General features: G+C 32.8%; 1 protein-coding gene across 1 annotated transcript in view; it reads left to right on the forward strand.

The window, feature by feature from the left end:
• LOC114325891 (sodium channel protein Nach-like) overlaps positions 1-16,292 on the forward strand; it is a 69,465-nt gene that overhangs the window by 20,786 nt on the left and 32,387 nt on the right. The window contains exons 4-7 of the mRNA XM_050660324.1: positions 973-1,179; positions 4,017-4,331; positions 8,217-8,349; positions 11,394-11,673. Of these exons, the coding sequence (XP_050516281.1) occupies positions 973-1,179; positions 4,017-4,331; positions 8,217-8,349; positions 11,394-11,673 (935 nt within the window). The remainder of the gene's footprint in view (positions 1-972; positions 1,180-4,016; positions 4,332-8,216; positions 8,350-11,393; positions 11,674-16,292) is intronic.

The raw sequence follows: 16,292 nt of genomic DNA on the forward strand, positions 1-16,292 counted from the left end.
GAAAATAATGCAAGTTATCCATAATTTTTCAAAAAAAAAATTTTCACTTAGAAGGATGTAATTGCATATTAGAATATAGTTTTTAATTCCAAACAACTTTTCATAATAGCAATTTTCAATATTGTGAAAAATAGAGCTACTTTACTCTTGAGTGAAATTCAAACTTTTTGACATACCTCGTATAATATTCAAAAAATTTGATATTTGATGCTTAAATCTTAGGTTTTGGACCATGCAGAGCTTTTTATGAAGAATAACTTTTTTTCGAAAAATTAATAATAAAAAAGTTTTCCATATGGATACAACTTACAGGGACATACTGTATAAAAAAACTGGACATCTGTTTGTGATGCATTGTCTAATGCATAAATCTAAATATATTCTGTGATGTACTAAAGCCATATGCTAAATAAAAAAATAAATAAAATCTGAGTACGGTATACATTGCTGTTTACAGTAGAAAAGTGTACCCGTAGTTTGGATCTTACTCTCTCTTATTATTGCCTCCAAGACAAAGTTGAACAGATCGGTAGAAAGTGGATCCCATTGTTTTAATCCTCTTGTAACCGAAAACAGATTTAACATACTTCCTTCTATGAACACTTTATTGTTTGTATTTGTTAACGACATTTTCAATAATTTTGTAAATTTTTTTGAAATTCTTAAATTCTGTAGACCTTTATACAACTTTTACCGATCAGCAGAGTCATACGCCTCTTTAAAATCAATGAACAGCCTGTGAAGTCCTAGATTTTGTTTATAACTGTTATTTTGTATAAATTTTAAGGTAAATATTTGATCCACTGTCGATTTTCCTGCTCCCTAAACCCGCCTAAACCCTCCTTGGAATTGCAAATTATAGAAAGCACATATTTGAGATGTTATCTGAATTGATTTTAAACCTAAGAAATCTTCGGATATTCTGATTTCGTTTGTACTGTAAATAAATGTTTACACACATATTGATTATAGATTCTTCTGGACAATAATTTGCCTCCTAGCATTGATAACAGCCTTAGCTCTTCTGTGCGTAGCGTATTTAAGTTTCCAAGAAAAACCTACTGTTACGGTTACAGATACTAGTCATTACCCAATTTGGCATTACCATTTTCCTGCTGTCACCATATGCGACTACAATAAGATATCAAGGAAGAAAGCTATGGCTTTTGCAAATGAAATGTAAGTATATTATTAAATGTTCGACTAAGTTTCACTAGCTATTTGGCAGTGTAAGCACACCGAATCGATCTAAGAATCGTTATAAGGTTGTCTATATTTGGAGAATAAAGCTACAAGGAAAAAAAAATTCCTGTAGCTGGCCGTATACCATATATCACAAAAAATTAATTAAAATCGTTAATAAAAGGTATATGATTTATTAAAATTTTTATAAAGGGCTATATCACATATGCAGAACGTTTTCGATCTTAATACAGATCGTCATCAGTGCTGAACAAGATGTTCACATGCTAAGTCATCAAAATTGAAAATATATGGGTAAATACCCTTTTGGGCGATTTTCACGATTTATTTACCAAAAAAGGGACCAACTTTATTGTGAGCGTAATTTGCTCACTTCTGACGCTAGAATTTTTTTAAAAAACAGAAATACTTAAAGCTTTTTTCAAACAATTTTTGATTATTCCACGTTGAAAGATTCGATTTGGAATTTGACGAATATGAACCTATTTTTCATTAGCTACAACTCTGCTTCTACTAAGTATAGAGACCTCATACATAAACATTTTTTAAATTTTTTTATAATCTATATTTTTGCCAAGTTTATTTTTCGGTAAAATACTTACTATTTGAGTCATTTGCGAATGCGTGTCTAAAAAAAACCTAGTTGTTTTGTTGAAAAATGAACATATTCACCTATACATAGCTCGAAAGGTATAAACTTAGTGAAAAACCGCTATAATACCAAAGTTGCTTAGAATTAGTCAGTTTATTCATTTCCGGACTTATTTTGAACGTATATTTTTTCACCCCCGTCAAGGGGTGAAACTCACACCCAGTGCAAAAGTACACATTGGCACAATATCGCTTTTTTTCTTTGGCATGTTAGCAATGTGTTTGCCAAATTTTATGTCAATCCAAACGGTTCTTTAAAAGTTAGAAGTTTTGTAATATTTTACCGTTCGCTAATAGTGCAGTCACTGAAGGTGGATATGAGCTATTACCTCCGATTTCGTTGAACCTCCATCGATTTGCATGAAAATTGGTGAGTGATTAGAGGATAGTTCAAGGAATAAAGGTGACATAGTATTAACTTGCGCTTTTACCCTGGGGGTGGATGCCACCCCTTCTCGGGGTGAAAATTATTTTATTAAAAGTAATCCCATAACTCGATAGAGGGACAAATTCTAAGCAAAATTTGTTATATAAAGTTATTAAAATAAATCAAAACTTTTGGGTTCTTAAAGATCAAAAATTTAAATTTTTCGTGAGAAAAATGCATGTTTTTAAGCGATTTTTTAAGTTTTTACAAAAAAGTTATTGTTATCCAAATTGAAGCTATTAAAAAATGAAATGGACTCCTTATTAGAAAATCCTTTTAATGTTAACTGAACTAAGTATTCAAGCTTAAATAACGGGAAAATGATGCATTTTATAACATAAATTTTAAACATTGGTCAAAGTACTTAGAAATATCTATCAAATGAGCCCCTGAACAAGTTGATACCATTAAAACTTATGTTCCAAAAATTTTTCAAAATTTATCTTTTAAACATTTTTCCAAAAAATGTTTAAAAGTTGTTTTTTTTTAATAACTCCGTTAATTTTTACGATATCAAGTTCAACTAAAAACCATTTGAAAAGTAATTCCAAGGGCTATTAAACCACGCTAAATTTAATCTTTTAAACGCCTCATTTTAAAAAAAGGTTACATAGTTCTCGCAGCAAAATTAAAGTTTTAAACGTTTCTATCTCAGTTATTTATTACCCTAGAGAAATAGTAAAAAGTAAAATATTTGATACAAAAATAAACTAAAATTGGGTTTATATCATTTTTTACGTATATTGGGTATATTTGGAGTTATTGTCAACAGAAAATGAACATTGCCGTAATTTTAAAAATTCTGATTTTTTAAAACCGTATCTGTTCTTTAATATGCATTATAAACCGGTCAAAATTCTTGAAATCATTAACTATGCTCACATAAAGAAACCGTTGTAAGAATTACCATAAATTTTAATATTTGTGGGAATGGCGTATGATTTGTTTTTCACTTTTTCCTAAAAAATTCGAAAAGGTTTTTTATTTTCATGACAACTTGCTTAATTTTGATGCTATTAACTTCTACTGGAGCTCATTTGATAGGTATTCCAAGGTACTTTGACAAGTGTGTAGCAGATATATTTCATAAAATGCATCGTTTTCACGTTATTTAAGCCTGAATACTTAGATTTGAGTACTCGTCGAAAAAAAATATACATTCAATTACCTATAACTCACTTTGAATTAAGACAGTTTAGTTATTTAAGTGAGGAATGTATTAAGTTTTTTATTGTCTTTAATTTTAGTAATAAAGTAATAATAACTTTTTTCTAAATGCCTATATTTTTTGAGTTATATGTGAAAAATAGCTTTAAAACATGCATTTTTTACGAAAATATAAAATCTTTGATATTTAATAACTCAAAAAGGATCGATTTATATTATTAACTTTATATAATAAATTTTGCTTAGAATTTATCACTCTATCGATTTGTGGTATTATTTTTAACAAAAAAATTTTCAGCCCCGAGAAGGGGTGGCATCCACCCCCAGGGTAAAAGCGGAAGTTGGCATCATGTCACATTTGTTCCTTGAGGTATTCTTTAACAACTCACCAATTTTCACGAAAATTGATGGAGGTTCAACGAAATCGGAGGTGAAAACCTTCAGTAACTACACTATAATTGACTAAACCTATTTTAGATAAATAAATAATCAGTTTTATAATAATCGGTAATAATATGTTAAAATTTGCATCAAATTATATTAAGACATCCAGCTTGACACTTTTCAGAGCGAAAGAACAGAATCTTGACGCAGAAGATCTTGCTCAACAACTCAAAATTCTTTTTTACCTGTTTGAGTACCGCATGGGCCAAAACGTTCCTAAACAAAACTTCACCAAATTACAAGCTATACTTGACAGAGCTAATATTTCGATAAAATCGGCGTTGCAGAGTGTGTCTACAAATTGTGACGATATGCTTATGAAGTGTCTCTGGAAGAGTGATGAGAAAAGATGCGATAGTATTTTCGAGACTATCATAACTACCTATGGATATTGCTGTAGTTTTAATTACCACGCTTTGAAAAACCATACATTTAGTGGGTAAGTTTTAGAAAAATTTTAAATATTGTTCTTCTTCTTCTTCCTTCTTGTATGCAGGCTTTAGAGCCTGTTTCTTCTTCAATATTAGCCTCCTAAATTGTTTAAATTATTGCACCATCTTTTCTTGGTCTGCCAATACTTCTTCGTCCATTTGGTGACCTATCTCGTGCTATTCGTACTATCTTATCCTCTGCCATTCTAATAATGTGTTCGTTCCACTCCTGTTTCCGTTTTGTCACCCATCTATTTATGTCTTCTACATTGCATGATCTTTTTATGTTTTCGCTTCTCTCCGTATCCAACGGACTTTTCTCTGATATTCGTCGAATATCAGGAATAGGTCTTCGTGTATGGTCTTCGAACAGGTCTTGTCTCCGCCGTGTATGTCAATATAAGTTTAATTGCTGCTTTATAGATTCTTGCTTTTGTGTCTTGTCTTAGATGTTTTTTCTTCCAGATTGTGTCATTAAGAGATCCCGCCACTTTACTTGCTTTTTAACTTTGTTTTCGTACTTCCTCTTCAACATCTCCGTAACTGGTTATATCTATTCCCAGATATATAAATCCTGTTTCCTGAATACATTATAATGGTGTAAATAAATAATTATTGATTGGTGTAAGATTTATGTGGTGATTGGAAAAAAACTGGGAATTCAACCGCGATGTACACCAAATCTTCGTGGATTTCAAACAAGCTTACGATTCTGTTAGCAGAGAAGCATTGTGGGAGACTATGGTAGAAATGGGAGTACCTGGAAAACTGGTACGATTAGCAAAGGTGAGCACGGAGAACGCTTCCGCACGAATCAGAGTTGGCAGCAACACGTCGGAGGAATTCTTCATTGACACCGGACTTAGACAAGGACATCCTCTCGCCCCCCTGCTGTTTAACTTCGCACTGGAACATGCAGTAAGGAAAGCTCAGCCACAACTGACAAACGGATTTGCCGCCCAAGGATCAAAAATACTATTAGCCTTTGCGGATGACGTGGACACAATTGCACAATCCACCAGAGATGCAAAAGAAGTTTTCACCCTATTCGAGAACGGAGCCAAGGAAGAAAGAGCCAAGGGATGGTGGTTACGAAGAACCCAAGACCAAGGGTTAGACAAAACGTAACAATTAATGAATACAATTTTGAAGTCGTCAAAGAATTTAAGTACTTGGGAGCGATCATAACATCTGAAAATAACTATGAAAAGGACGTGGCAGCCAGGATTATTGCAGGAAACAGGGCATATTACTCGTTAAGGACCCTACTTAAATCAAAAATACTCTCAAGACCAGCAAAAATAAGAGTATATAAGACAATAATTCGTCCCACAATAACGTATGGAAGCGAAACCTGGACTCTGAATCAGCGGGAAACAACAAAATTACTGGTACTTGAAAGAAAGATACTGCGGACTATCTATGGGCCTTGCAGAGAAGAGACAACAGGAGAATGGAGAAGAAGACACAATGATGAACTCCAGACAATATACGGAGATGAAAACATAGTACGCTACATTAAATCAAACAGAATACGATGGGCGGGTCACGTACTAAGATCAAGTGACGAAAGACTTCTAAACGCCACATTCTGGGAAAGGCCCGATGGAAAGAGGTCAGTTGGTCGCCCAAGAAAGAGATGGAAGGACGCAGTAGCCAGCGATCTACGCAAAATGGGAGTACAGCAATGGGAAATAGCTGCTCAGGACCGACAACAATGGAGGGAAATAGTAAACGCGGCCAAGACTCACATAGAGTTGTAGAGCCAAATGATGATGATGATGTAAGGTTTATGTTATTTATGCTTGTTTACTATTAATAATATTGGCTATAAGCAGGTATGTTTGGTTGTGTAGTAATTTCCAGTCACATCTAGCAACTTAACTTCCAAAAAAAATTACCAACGTCACGAGACAGTTTTGTCTCAGATTAGCGAATCGACTTTAGATGGCGCTAATAAATCGTATTTTTCCTATTATAACGCCAACTATCAACAATTCCAAAAAATGTTTCGAATAAATGTTATTCATTTTATCATGATTAATCCAAATCTGCAATAAAAAAATTGGGGTTCTTATTTAAGACTTAAGAGTTACCCCCCACCCCATCTCCAGAGTATGGAGTGAGGAGTCGTGTTTGGTGTTATTCGATAGGTTTTTGAAAAATATTAAACACCTTTTTTGTGGTTTTTCAATTTATTGAAAGTGTATTTCTCGACATGTTTCCGTTTCTATACCGTTTCTGTAATTTGCATATGGTATCACGATAAATGGTTTTTTCCGAATATAGCGCCATCTCTCGACAATTCGAAAAAATGTCTCAATTAAAAGTTGCTTATTTTTACGTAAAGAATCCAAATCTGTAATAAAAAATGGTGGTCTCCGTTTAAGATTTTAAAGATACCTCCACCCCACCTCCAGGGGTGGAGTGGGGGTCGTGTTTACTGCCATAAGATAAATTTTTGACAAATATTAAAGACATATTTTTCAGTTTTTCAATCCTATGTTAATTTCGAGAAATATTCGACCGTTCCTCTACTTTTGGGATACCCTGTATATTCTTACTTTTGGATATATCTCACTCATGACAGGCTTTGACTTTTTACAAATCGCACAATATCGTCCCCTTCATTCAATTTAATATTCTCCCTATTTTCTTCTAATTTTACAAGTGCCGTCCTTCTCTTGTTCCGCATCATAGTACCCAAGGTCCCACATCCATAGGTTACTGCGGGTCTATTTAATGTTCTGGAAGTAAATACACTTGAGTCCACGAGTCTTTACCAGTGCATCATTAATACGTGGCGAGATAAAACACATACTTTTTATCTAGCATCATTCTCTTCCACGCTTGAAACTAATGGCAAACCAGCTACCGCCTTTTATGAAGTAAAGACACATGTTATTTTTATGAAAGCTCTAGAATCAGCACATTGAAAAGAGATAGGTACAAAAAAAGATGATTGGGGATGTTCTCACATACATATTTTAAGTACAACTTCTGACGTTTCGGTTTGTTTACTTTTGTGGCTGTCAGTTTGTTGAATTTTTTGTTATTATTTTGTCGAATTTTTGCTTTTTGAAGTTTTTTATAGCATACAAACACTTGTTTTCACAACTAATTTTATATTGGAGTTTGAAATTTTATGGTAATTTTATGTTATTTTACGATTAATTTTGACAACGTACAAAGCTAACCTCATCGACACAATTAAGGAATGCTTGTGTTTAATGTTCCTCCAAAGTGACTAAAATAACAAAAAGAAAATATGTTATTGAATTTTTTTATAAATTGTTTATTAATTTATTAACCAATGATCATAAAATAATTTATTAAGCTACTTCAAATGTAGCTGTAATTATGCACCAAAATTTTAAAGCAAAAATTAAATTTGACATTCTATTTATTTGATAACGTCAAATTTTATACTTTAACCCGTGATCGGAGTAATACCCACTTTCTCTCACTTGCTGTTGCATTTAGTAAATTTCCGACTAATTTCGTAGGCTCTTAATGATGACGCACGGGTAAAGACTCGTGGACTTAACGTATGTTGGTTATTTTGTCTAATAATTTCGATTTTATCAATGCGTGCATTAATTTCGCTACTTACGGAATTCTTTTAATTAATTTATGTACCCAAATATCGCACCTTTGTGGAAACACATATGTGCAAATTTTTTATAAATTGTTATCAACACTACGATATTCCTAATACTCGTATTTGTCTGGCAAAACAAAACTGTAACTCTTCCTATTTCGCATGACGTGATTTTTCCTTTGATTTTTTTCGAAATAATGCAAGTTTTTGATTTACACTGACCCCCTAATGTGTATGTTATAGTTGAATGATTTTATGTTTAATCTTTTTTATTTTAATTGCATCTTTTAAGCATTATGGCATACAAAATACCAAAAAATCCGAGAAGAGTTTCAGCTTGTGGCTATCAAACTGGATTAGAAGTTTTACTTAATAACAAACCTGATGATTTTTTCGCAACCTTAATACCTTCATTCGGGCTTAAAGTAAGCAAACAGAATACTTACATACAGTGCTAGCCAAAGGTCCCCTTCCTTGTCGTCTCTTTTGAATCTTCTTCTTCTTACAATTCCATCTTCTATCGGAGATTTGATATCATAATGGCCATTAATTGCTATATATTTGTTGGGCGTTAGATGGATACTCATTTAAAAGATCTTCTAATCGACTTTGCAACTATACAATTATTTTAATATTTCTGTGGCGTTATGGCAAAAGTTGATATCTCAATGTAGCCTAACTTTCAACCTAGAGCATTGTGAAAGTTTGAAAGGACCTCTAAATTCTTGAAATTTTTAAAGCGAGTTGCCAATATCATTTTCAATTTACCACATTGCCGTTGTAACGAAATTTATTAACTGTTATTAGATAATTGTTTAGTGGATACCTTTTTTTTAATAATTTTCTTCAGAATACACACATTCAAGATACATAATATATTATCATGTTTTGCCAACCCATAAACTAAAAGTAAATCGACATGTCAAAGAGTGTTAACATAACGCACCGCCGCTTAAACTGTGTCACAACTAAAAAAAAAAATAAAAACAGTTTTATCTCACCAACAGTTTAATAAAACTTCAAAATCCTATCTGAAAAGGTGTTACGTCTATGGTTCAAGTATTTGACGTTAGATGACTCTAGGCGTCATTATATGGTTAACGAAAATTAACGATGCACCGAACATAAACAGTGTCACATATCGACTTGTGGAAAGCATTTGTCGATCTAAGATCTGTAAGTGTCGTTTGTCGAGTTAAGACAATATTTGTGATTACTTTATTTAAAACAATCTGCGAATGTGTTAAAGAAAAGTGACACATTTATCTTTCTTTTTGCAGTATGTTTTGTTGAATATTGTTACTTATGTATATTTAAAATAAGATCGCATTAAAAAGTATAACTCTGTTAACCAGATAATAATCATGATATCAGAGAAAAGTCGCCAATTATGGAATACAATTTTGTTTTGGGGATATAAAATAATACCTTTATAGAAATGAAACAATTTAATGTTATGACACATCAGTTATACATTTTTATGTAGTAATTAAAAGCCTTCTATTAAATATCTTAATTAACAAAAAAAATCGAACAAAAAAACAAAATCCCAAATGAGTAACAAAATATGGAATAGGTACCCATATACGGAATATAGGCATAAACCAACATATCAATAACAAAAATAGACATAAACATCTGAGATCAAAAAATGTAAATAAGAAAATTGTGAAAAATGAAAAAAGTAGTTTAATTCACTTGCAGACATCACAGATCCATGTACGAAACTCTGGACCAGCACAATCATTATGAGCCCACTTACACTTAATCCACTATTTCATAATTAGGCACCAACGACTGTCCATATTTGGATTTGTACATTAGTTCAAACTAGTATCAACATTTCTTCAAGTCGTAATGTTTTAATTACAGAAGGTCATAAAATATCACAATAAAGGTACTATTAATATATGCAATAGCATAACAAGTCTGTATTCATGCATAATAACCAATAATACTCGTTGAATATATTTACCTTTGAAATTTTCTGCGAGACGATAAAAAACGCGCCTGTCAGATACGTATCGTTCGCGCATCTGACGCACAGGTGTGAATACGATAATGAAGAGAGTGACTAAAATAGAGGATGGTCTTGTAGTGTCCAACTTATAGTTTCGGAGAAATCAAGGAATTCCATATTAGGGCACTATTCCATATTTGGTTACTTTCCTCTATATTATTTACTGCAAGAGCCACTTTTAATAAATAATATTTTGTAAATTTTTCGTTATTTTATCTGTATAGTGTCACAACTGAAAAAAAAATGTTTTTTTAATATGTTTAATATAATAATAGTACATTGTACACCTAGTAGAAAAAGCTTAACATTCCCGAACGATGTAAAGATGGCCGCAGAGGCGCAAGCCAGTGTGGGTGCTCCTTAGGCTTAGCGAACGGCTCCACGAGCGACAAGTTTACGCCAGCAGTAGTCGTAAACGAACTTAAGGTTCCGCGGAACGGAATAGGAATACCCGAACTGAACCGACTACGCACTAGTCCTGTAGTCGGTTCAGTTCGGCTATTCCCATTCCCTTCCGCGGAACCTTAAGTTCGTTTTACGGTTACTGCTGGCGTAAACTTGTCGCTCGTGCAGCCGTTCGCTTAGCCTGATGGATATAGTGACCGTAGCATCCGTGTATGATATCCGTAGGGTTCCCGTTCTCGCTATAACTGTTATAGTGTTTCTTTCTACTTGTATTTTCGCGTGAGACAGACGTGTCAGGAAGAGCGGGTAAATATTTTTGTTAAAATAATTTCCTATACCTATACAATGGCTGTTAGAAAATTGTCCAGGATAGAATTAGCAATTATAGCCATTATTTTAGACGAAGAAGAAAAAGAGAACAATAATATCAGTCGATCGCGATATTACTATTATAGGTTCATGTCGGTTTTAAAAAAAGAAGAGTCGAAGGAGAATACTGGACTTTCCTTCCAAGCAATGTCTTTTTTGATACTATCCATATATTTTGGATGCTTTAAATTATAGATAAATTCGTATTTACGAATAATCTCAATCGAAACTGAACTGACTAAACAAAGCAGTAAGACAAGCGCAACACGTTTATAACTGGTTTACTACGGTCATCCTATGCTGTTGTAACCCCTATTTATACTACCCACTTTGCTGCCTGCGTACATTCATCGGTTTGACAACGTTTCGTGCCATGCATGTAGCTGATCGGCACCAAAAAAATATTTCTTGCCGGCAATTCTTGACGATCCGTGCATGGCACGCGACGGTGTTGGTCAGTAACGGAACGCTCTAGTGGGCATGGTCCCATACTCTACAAGGAAAAGAATATTTTTTTGTCTGATAATATCATAGTATGACATGGTGTAGTGGCCAGAGGCCAGAGACCTTAACCGTGCAAAAGATAATAGGGGGAAAGGGGACTTTGGGCTCGCACTGTATAATATAAGCTAAAATCTACGTCTTTATTTTGTCGAATCTAGTACATTGTTGTAGATTTTAATACACAATCCTTACACTTTCCCCGACTGGAACATACAAAATATGTTAATACATTTAAAAACCGTCAACTTTATTGGTCTCACCCCTACCATAACCATGTGCACGGAAAACGTGAAACACATCGAAGTCGAACGAAGACAGTGTTGGTTTTCTTACGAACGCCATCTTATTTACTTTCAAAAATACAACTATCGCAACTGTATGATTGAATGCAGAATGAATTTGACCATAGAAATGTGCCAGTGTGTGCCCGTATACTTTATCCCCAGACATGGTAAGTGACTATACCCTGTTTTTAAGCCAGGAGGAGCAACCTAAAGAGACATATTCAAACCCAATAATGACACTACAAAAATTCCCAAATACATACATCTTCTTTTTTGGTTGATCATGTCGGCCTTCGACGGTAATCCATAAATATTATATTCAGCCCTATTCTGTAACTTTTAACAAATCGAATAGAAATGACCAAGTCGAAGCGTAATTATCCAAAATCTGAATGTTTGATATCTATCGCGTCATTTTCGTCTTTGAATTGGCATTAGATATGTAACTTACATCGTAATCAGGGTAAATGTAAATAGAAATTTCTAATTTCTATTTGACGCGCTCAGGAGGTGGTGGCAACCCCGCATTGACAATCGAAATTAGTGTTCTGCGACATGTTTGTTAATGGATCTAAATTTGAAATATGACACCGTTGCCATATCGTCAATTTTTTCATACTATCACATTGCATTTAAAAAATAGTTTTGAAACACCAAAAAAGAAAAGTTTTGAAAAGTAAATAATAAAATATTCGTGTAAATACTGGACACAAATAGCTCAAAAAAGGAGAAACTGATTAATATAAAAGATAAATGAAGATAAGATGTATAAATGTTTTTAAATCAAAAATAATTTAAATTGATGTTATTAATTATTATTATTAAGAGCACACAGTAGCGATCAACAGGTAGCAACAAACGCGGTCCAATATTGCAAAAGTTCTGCGAACTTTCAAAATTGAGGCAACAGTGCGTCGGTAATTCGACACTGACAGTGACGTTTATACCATCAAAAACAATAATTTTTATACACATAGACGCGAAATGTTGATTTTTAGTAGTTCCAATGTAACACAAAATCTAGGCACGGGATAAAAAGTTTATTTGAAGAAAGTGTATTTTTTGTCTTTCTTAATGGCGGTACAGGCTCCTTTTTTCAATATTTTATTTAGTTATAGAGTAATTTCCACATACTAACATATTGCTGAAATTGGGCTCTGTACCACCATTCTTTATTATATTACGAATATGTGTGCCAAATATCTCGACAAAATATTCAAAATTAGAGCCGCAATCTTGGAACGCGTTTATTGATACCTGTTGATCGCTACTGTTTGCTCTTAATAAATTAATTAAAATCGATATCACTAATAATATGCAATCTTAAGATTTGACTCCAGCTAATTTAACTGCTAAACAACTTTTCCAAAAAATGGCTCCTAGTCTATAATTTGTTCAGACTATACCCGTTGATTGATAAAAATAAAAGTGTATTGGTATAATATATTTATCAATAAATGCTGTAAATCTATCTTTATATTATAAACGTTCTTATAAAATCTTATTCTTGTACATTATACCATTGATTGAAATTATACAAGAAATAAACAAAAAAAAAAGTAAGGCAACACTGTTACTGGCAAACATTCAGAAGCCAAAATGCCAAATAAATTAACATTAAGTTCAATGCATACTCGTACAACATGTCTAAATTAAAAAATTTACAATTCTTTAAATAAATAACATCAAAGACTAAAAACTTAAGCAGCTGCAAAAAGGTACAAATACTATAAATAATTATAAATAAGTAGTATTAATTTATTTTAGTAGGTATAAAATATAAACGTCAAAACAAACTGAGGAGCTTTTTTACAAAACTGCATAAATCCATTTCCGGCTAAAATACATGTTTTGTTGAATTTCGAGAGTTTGGTCTGCCTCAGATCTTTTGTATAAGTCTAATGTGTTAAAAGTTAATATTTTCCATTTAAAATGAGCCTAACAATCACGTTTCTTCCACAAAACTTAATTAATCCACTCAAAAACCTTTACCTCATGTCCACTCTTTTTTTATACAAAACTTAACATCTCCTTCTTTAGCTAACCATTAAAATTAGTTTTTGTGTTACAAAACTGCATAGATCCTCAGGTCTACAGAACTACCCCTCTACTATTTTTGTTTGGTTTTAAAAGTATCCTCTAGAATTAGATGTTGATTCGTGAAACAAAATATAATATTCGTTAGTTCTAAAACTATTCACGGGTCGCAGTGACAGTGTGTAGCGTAGCCACGCCATGCAACGCTGTGCCATCTTTTTTTAACAAAACGCTATATCTCCAACAGACACATGGCTATATTTTGTTAATGCAAATCAATAAAAATAATGTTAATTAACGTTTTATTTCTCTAAATCTAACCTCAATTGATTACGTTCTTAGAAATTTCGAAAGTTTTAGTACAACAGCTGCAGCACGTTTTTACGTCTCCTGAAAATTTTTGAAAAGTGGATTTATGCAGTTTTGCAAAAAAGTTCCTCAACTAAAATGCGCTTACGTCAAGCACAATTCCGATATCAAATACTATAAATAATTATAAATAAGAGGTAATAAATTATTTTTAGTAGGTATAAAATATAAACGTCAAAACAAACTAAAGTGCGCTTGCGTCAAGCACAATTCCGATATCGAAAACTCATTTCTACAGGGTCAATAGGGCTTTTTATCGATTGTCATTTGTTTCAAGCTTCTGTCAGATGTATAATCTGTGTATAATATTAATATATAGTATTTTTACTACAAAAACGTTATTACGTAGGTCAAAATTTTTGACGTAAGAGAACTGTCAAAACATTAGAATGTGACTTTTCATTATTGCCGTGTTTATAATAAACATAGCAATAATGAAAAGTCACATTCTAATGTTTTGACAGTTCTCTTACGTCAAAAATTTTGACCTACGTAATAACGTTTTTGTAGTAAAAATACTATACACGGATTATACGACATGTGACACAATCTCGAAACAAATGACTGTGAATGAAAAGTTCTATGCTGTCGAAATCATTTCTATTTACTATAGGGCTTTTCATTCACAGTCATTTGTTTCGAGCTTGTGTCATGTGTCACATAATATAACTAATCTACGTCATACGTTATTGGCATATACCAATGATGCAAACCAAAGACGTATGACGTAGATATATTAATATTATGTGACACATGACAGAAGCTCGAAACAAATGACAATCGATGAAAAGCCCTATTCCGATTGTACAGATTACAAAGTAGTTAAGTAATACCGATTTGGACTATGTCTATTCGACTTTGCCACTTCTATTCGATTTTCCTTACTCCTATCATCGAAATGAGTTAGATAATAGGCATGATTATATTAATATGTCGCTAGAGAGTTCTAAAAACAATTGTTTTTCTATAACAGCATACTAAAAACCTAAAATTTAAAGGAATAACGCAGAAAATAAAAAAAAATCGTCGATATAACTTAATTAACCTATGAAATGCCAATAGTGTCAAAATTTCATAAATGTCAATAGTTTAAAAATTTCATAACACTGGAGTAAGCTTGCCTGTGGTTGGACTAATTATTGCAAACAAGCATTACGGCACGATACATTTGAATTACTACTCCTAGATTAAAAAGAGGGTATAATAATAAAAAAATATATATAGGAAAAGTCAAATAGTAAGGAATGCACGTAATTTTCCCCTTGTTGGAATATTCTAAATTTGAAAAAATATATAGGGAATAATCAGATATTTTTGACATGCCATTCCTATTAAAGCTGGCATTTCGTTGGCTAGAATTATTGACGAGTTTACATGACGTCATTATTATATTTGGTGAGATTGTAAATGGTAACTAACGTCTGGCATGATATTGAAGGTTAAATATAATGTCAAGCTATTGTTTTCAAATTATATTTCATTTATTTAGTTTATATTTTAACGACAGTTTATTTTATAACCAAATTCACTTTTCCTTCCCTATTATTGATTGGTCGATTATGTTTTTAATAGGTTTGTAATATGGTAGGTTTAGTAAGGCGTTAATTTTAAGAAGTGTGGCTAGCTAAATAGGTACAGCTCCCAAAGGCCATGAAAGAAAAATAAAAAAAAAACAGACAAAAATCTTATGTAAAATAGAAAATCTACGATTTCGTTTTGATTCAAATTTCTCTCCTGGACAAATTTTTACCAAAACGTCCGTAGTTCTTCGGTATAAAATAAACTATTTATACCGCAGTATTGTTAGAACTCCCTCTAACGGGGAATAAGTGAAATGAATGTCGACTCGATTCAAGTTCTCTGTTTATCCCAGGTATGACAATACCAAAAGGCACCACTAGGAACATATTCCAATTTACGGTTCAGAGAACCCGTATGAATCGAGTCTTTGTACTATAATACAGAGTACCTATGGCATTAGTAAAATAGAAAATCTACGGTTTCGTTTCTATTCAAATTTGTCTCCTGCCATACCGCGATAGCACTATTTCTAGGTCCACCCGTTGTCAAGGAGGCTCTGCAGAAGACAAATTTTCACCAAAACGTCCGTAGTTTTTCGGTATAAAATAAACTATTTATACCGCAGTATGGTTAGAACGCCCTCTAACGGGGAATAAGTGAAATGAATGTCGACTCGATTCAAGTTCTCTGTTTAACCCAGGTATGACAATACCAAAAGGCACCACTAGGAACATATTCCAATTTACGGTTCAGAGAACCCGTATGAATCGAGTCTTTGTACTATAATACAGAGTACCTATGGCATTAGTAAAATAGAAAATCTACGGTTTCGTTTCTATTCAAATTTGTCTCCTGCCAT

Source organism: Diabrotica virgifera, chromosome 1 (genome assembly GCF_917563875.1).
Source record: "Diabrotica virgifera virgifera chromosome 1, PGI_DIABVI_V3a".
Classification (NCBI taxonomy): Eukaryota; Metazoa; Arthropoda; class Insecta; order Coleoptera; family Chrysomelidae; genus Diabrotica; species Diabrotica virgifera.